This window comes from Vigna unguiculata, chromosome 3, assembly GCF_004118075.2.
Source record: "Vigna unguiculata cultivar IT97K-499-35 chromosome 3, ASM411807v1, whole genome shotgun sequence".
NCBI classification, from domain to species: Eukaryota; Viridiplantae; Streptophyta; class Magnoliopsida; order Fabales; family Fabaceae; genus Vigna; species Vigna unguiculata.
Genome location: NC_040281.1, coordinates 44,981,296 through 44,986,599, shown reverse-complemented (window position 1 = coordinate 44,986,599; position 5,304 = coordinate 44,981,296). Strand labels below are relative to the sequence as shown.

At 33.6% G+C, this 5,304-nt stretch overlaps 1 protein-coding gene across 2 annotated transcripts; it reads right to left on the bottom strand.

Moving 5' to 3' along the window:
• Positions 1–1,658: 1,658 nt before the first annotated feature.
• On the bottom strand, positions 1,659–4,111 carry LOC114176750 (transcription factor HHO5-like). 2 transcript variants are annotated; one of them, XM_028061891.1, is made up of 5 exons: positions 3,560–4,111; positions 3,247–3,434; positions 2,581–2,944; positions 2,281–2,357; positions 1,659–2,177 (listed from the first exon to the last, which is right to left on the bottom strand). In XM_028061891.1, exons 1-5 carry the CDS (start codon positions 3,759–3,761, stop codon positions 1,923–1,925), a joined length of 1,086 nt encoding a protein of 361 aa, XP_027917692.1. In that variant the 5' UTR covers positions 3,762–4,111; the 3' UTR covers positions 1,659–1,922. The 2 variants fall into 2 exon arrangements, with proteins under 2 accessions (XP_027917692.1, XP_027917691.1); XM_028061890.1 differs by having other exon boundaries at positions 1,660–2,180; positions 3,560–4,089.
• Between the last annotated feature and the right edge of the window lie 1,193 nt (positions 4,112–5,304).

Sequence of the window (5,304 nt, the reverse complement as noted above, 5' to 3'; positions counted from 1 at the left end):
TAAACCAAAATTAAAAAAAAGAACAAATTACTATCTAAGATCAAAACATTTTTGTCACTTATCCGACTATAATATTAGAGTCTTGAATGGATAAATTCACAACATTTTCAAGAAGCATCTTCTTTATCCCCATCTATTTGGAGTTGAAGCTAGGTTTCCATTTGTCAACCCACTAATGTGTTTGGTTAAAAAAACATGCCCAATATTGCAAACCCAACATAATGTGTGTGACCATACGAGTTGGTGGGCCAACCCGGCTCACCATGGGTTCAACCGGGATGAATCGGGTTCTTGGTGGATCGGATAAAAAATTGACCCGTACTGACATTTGTAAAAAACTTTCAACCCAAACCCGTGGTGGACTGGATTGACCCACGGGTTCTGACCCACTTTGACGGCTCTATGTATATCTTATGTGTTTTATACATAAGTAGGAATATAAAAAAAAAATCGTACTTGCACATAAAACTCACAACAGAGAGTAAATAAATATTATAAATAGATATCAGGTATGGATATTTTTTATACCTGTCTGTTATCAGGACAGGTTCGAGTATCATAATATTCATATCCGTGGATACATGTACCCTAATTTAAATTAAAAAAATAAGATTAAAATATTAACCCATTGATTTTGAATGAGTTATTTTTTATCAATTGGTTTAAAAAAATTTCAATTTCTTTGTAAATTGTCATTCAATATTATTTAAATAAGTTATTTGCACTTTATTTGAAATTTATGAATATTATGCATTGTATTTTTATTTGAATTTGTGGTTAAAATATATTATTAAATATTAAAATTTTCTTTTGTAAATACTTGCGGATACCCCTAAACATCCGTGGATATTAAAAAAATATGCGGATACCCATGCAATAAATATCCGCACGGATATTGATATCCCTGTATCAAAGGAATTTCCATGTTTCTTAGGAAATTATAATAGACATACACAATTATACAAGGACAATGGTAGATAGGGATGGCAACAGGTCGGGTCGGGCACAGATAGTATGATACCCGTACCCGACCCGCTAAAAAAAAATCCGCCCGTTACCCGCCCGTTTACCCGTCGAGTATCCGCTTAAAAAATACCCACGGATATTTTTAAAACCCGCGGGTACCCGTGGATACCCGATACCCGCAAATATTTAAAAAAATATGAATTTTATAAATTTTTTAATATAAAATTATAAAAATAAAATATAAATTAAATTAAATTATTATAATTATAATTAAATTTGACATAATAAAATATACTGTTACTTCTAATTTTAATTAAATTTAACTTAATAAAATATAAATTAAATATTAATTTTAATTTTTTGCGGGTAACGGGTACCCGCGGGTACGGATAGTATGATACCCGTACCCGACCCGTTTATAACCGGGTATTAAAATACCCGTTACTCGCTACCCGCGGGTAATAAATACCCGCGGGTAGTAACTATCCGTCGCGGATTTTATCCGCGAATATCTGCGGGCACGGGTATTTTTGCCATCCCTAATGGTAGACTTTATTTTTTAACTCGCATATAACCTACATTAAATTACATCAAAAATTAAAAGATGATAATAAAAAAAAGTTAAAATATAATTTTACTTTATATAAATAAATCTGAAGATAAATGCATAAAAGTAACTGAAGGAAGTTGGGAAGGTAGTAAACTCAAGAAATTTATTCAATAAAATTACTCCTAGTAAGATTTATAGCGGTGATACAAAAGCTTCATAAAGCAGAGGGCAGAGAACTCTGAAACAGTGTAAAATCTCAACCTATTCACTCTACAAGTCTCATTATTCTAACATCGATCGGATTGAATTCCTTGTATGTGTTAGATCTGTTATTTTCATGCTGTCAAATTTTGATTCTTCATTTATGATAATATGCTTTACTCTTGTGTTGGAAAATCTTAGAAGGTCATAGAGGTTCAGCTTCTGGTTGGTGGTGAAAGCCACTTTTCCAATTGTGGCAATCTGATTGTTCATCTTCTTCTGTTTCCATGCTGTTGCGTCCAGACCCTCCTAAGAAAAGAGGACCTTGTGGAGACCCAGATTGTGATAAGTTCCCTTTTGATTTATTATTATCTCCACATTTTTCTTCTACCACAAGACATAATCCACCATTAGCCAGCTCCACCGAAGAAACTTGAGGTCTTCTAAAATGAAGTCTGTACTTCTGATTCAACCACAAATTTGCATCACTCATTCAGAAAATAAATTTATGTTCTTTATTTAAACAAAAGTTTATCCAAACATAATCTAAATAAAACACTCACCTGCAAATGGCTTTTCACTTCATCATTGGTGAGGCCTACCACCTGCATCAGTTCTCTAATCTGCTTTGGAGTGGCCACTACAGTAAGCAAACCAATTATAGAGATAAGACTAACTTTTTCCAATTCCAGTTGGAAGATTCTGAATTCAATAGAAAAATGAAAAAGAAAAAATCATCCACCATTGATTATGCAGATAAGGTCAAGAATTTGTGAGCCCACACTAATTTGCAAAAAAAGGAATCATTCACTCTTGTAAACCTTCTCCCTCTTAATTATGTTTAAATGCTAACTTTAATCTACCTTGTGGTCCCCCTAATTGTTGAAGGGCATCAACAAATCGCCTATGAAGTTCTGGTGACCAGCATCGCCTTTGTTTCCTCGGATTCTGCTGAGGTTGTGCTTGACCCTTTCTCTCTAATGAGCTTGTTGTAATCAAGGACGAACCATGTTCATTACCACTTTCTGTTTTTCTATGATTCAATTCAAACACTGGTCTCCTCAGACCAAGGCTAGGAACCTGTGACACCCCCTTGTCTTCACTCATCACTGTTTTTAACACACAATTGTTTCCATTTAATGCTGGTGCTGCTCCTCTACTCTTGTTGGTCTCATTCTCTGGTTGATTTGGATTGTCGGGGACACATCGATCATCCTCTTCAGTCCTCTGTACGTTACCGAATAAAAATGACTAAACTTTTGTTCTTATAATTCTGTAGAAAAAAACTGTTATAAAATAGAATCCTTTTACCTGAAAAATTCTTACGTGGTCTAAAATCCCTCATAGTATAGGATAACTACAGTCTAAAAGCTATCATAGCATAGGATAACATAGTTATCTCAATCTTCAAACACGTAATCGAATATTGTGAATGCCTTTATGAACAAAATTCTTAATCGTATGTCATGTGATGATTGATTGTGACCATGAATGTGAGCTATATAATAATTTCTGAAATAAAAATTTACCGGTTTGGATTCAACGTTCCATAGCCGAACAGAGTTCATCCAATTCTTCATGTTACTGCGTTCCTTACCCATGTTTAAAGTCTCACTTCCTTCAGAATTGGTTTTCAAAAGTGGCATATATTCTTCAACCACTGGTTCTTCTTGCATTCTCACACCTCCGTTTATCTCCTCTTTCAATTTAGTAATAGCTTCATGCAGATCGCAGACCCCCAAAGAATATATTAATCATCAACACACCAAAACTTGCGCAATAATCACATAAAAAATGTTCACTTTGAAAATTCTACAAAAAAAGGACAAGTTCTTAACCCACCATCGTTCACCAGGACCATGCAAAGAGGAAGTTCACGTTTGAAAGACTCGATCTTTCTCTTCTCATCTTCCAACTTTTTGAGAAAATCCTGAAGCGTGGCCATTCTCCGAGACCCATCTTCGCTCCGAGCAACCTCGCCAAGAATCTGACGAACGGTTCTTCCCGGGACAAAGGCCAAGCTCAAATCCAAACTCGGTTCCATCTTCGGGTAACAGACTCAGGATTAGGAACAAAACAAAGAAAAATGTTAACTAATTTCACAGTTTCAGTGTGGCGTTGCGTGCTGAAGCTTGAGGTGCCAAACCATTGTTAGTATAGTTTGATTACAAAGAGAGAGGGAGAAGGGGATAGAGATTCATTTATTTATATTAGTGTGATTATTGTGATTCCGGACAGAAAGATTCAGTGATCGCATTCGTGTCGTCGCGTAACCCCATTACTGTAAATGTGTAGTGTGACTCAAAACAAAGCCCAACGGTTGTTAATAATTTGCGAACAATTTTTTTTTTTTTTTCTTTTGGAAAAGAATAACAAGAAAAACAAATGGTGTGTGGTTGAGATGAGAATCTTTTGATTCCACAATATCACGGCTTGTGCAATATGGCTGTGTTACATTAATTGGTTGGATGAAATTTAATAGTTTTGAATGGGTGTGGTTTCTGGGAGATTCTTTGCTTACTATAGGCTTGTGCCTGGTAACCTATACGTACAACTTGAGCAAACGTTTGACCCACACATGTTGAATGCCGTTGAATAATAATTGAGCCAAAGTTTTTAAATATTTCTTTGACATTTTTTATAATTTATGTGTTTTTTATTACAAAGCTCTAATTTCATGCATTGTCTATATATCATTTTATATTATCACGGTCTCTAAGTTGAATTTCGTGAGAAAGTGTTTGAAAAACGCATTACGTAACCTCAACCAAGACCAATTGATGAATTTCTTTCTCGTGTTTGGCATGTTATTTTACCCTGTTCTTTTAATAATAAGTTTTTGGAATATTTCGATAACCGACCACGGTTTTTTTTTTCTTTCAACCGGTCTTTGTCTTCATCTTAATAATACCTATAGAATAATTATTGTGAAATTTAATAAGAATGACTGTGTAACAATATTTATACAATTAGTAAATTTTAATTAAATTTATTACAAGCGCAAAATTGCAAAAGAAAGATAGCCCTCAACGACATATTTCGTGAGACTGTATTTGTAGAAAATGCAAGGTGAACCATAACCATCGTTGTAGGTGAAAGATAATGATGAGTGCGAAAAGAAGTACTGAAGTAGATAGATTTCCCTGTGATTTTAACTACGGCTGTTCTCGTAATTTTCGTTTATCATATTTATTTCATATTCTCAATAAGATTGCATTGGAACATTATATTATAGGTTAAGTGCATACTTTTGAGTATCATATTATAATCTCAAATTGAATTCAATTAAATCCACATGTTTTCTATAAAACATTTTGTAGTCTACTTTGTCTAATTTGACATTATGACCTTTTCTAAGCAAATGCATTTTGTTAGACTATTAAGTCATAAAGTATTTTGATTAGTTTATATAGTTAGGATTTTCACTAATCTAAGTCAATTCTCAACACTAACATTTTGGATTTTATACCACTTATGATAGTTTTTGGAGAAAAAAAATCACTAAAAAAACAACATTAATTAGACATGAATTCAACTCATATAACACATTTACATTACTATAATACAAAATCTTAAAATAATAAATT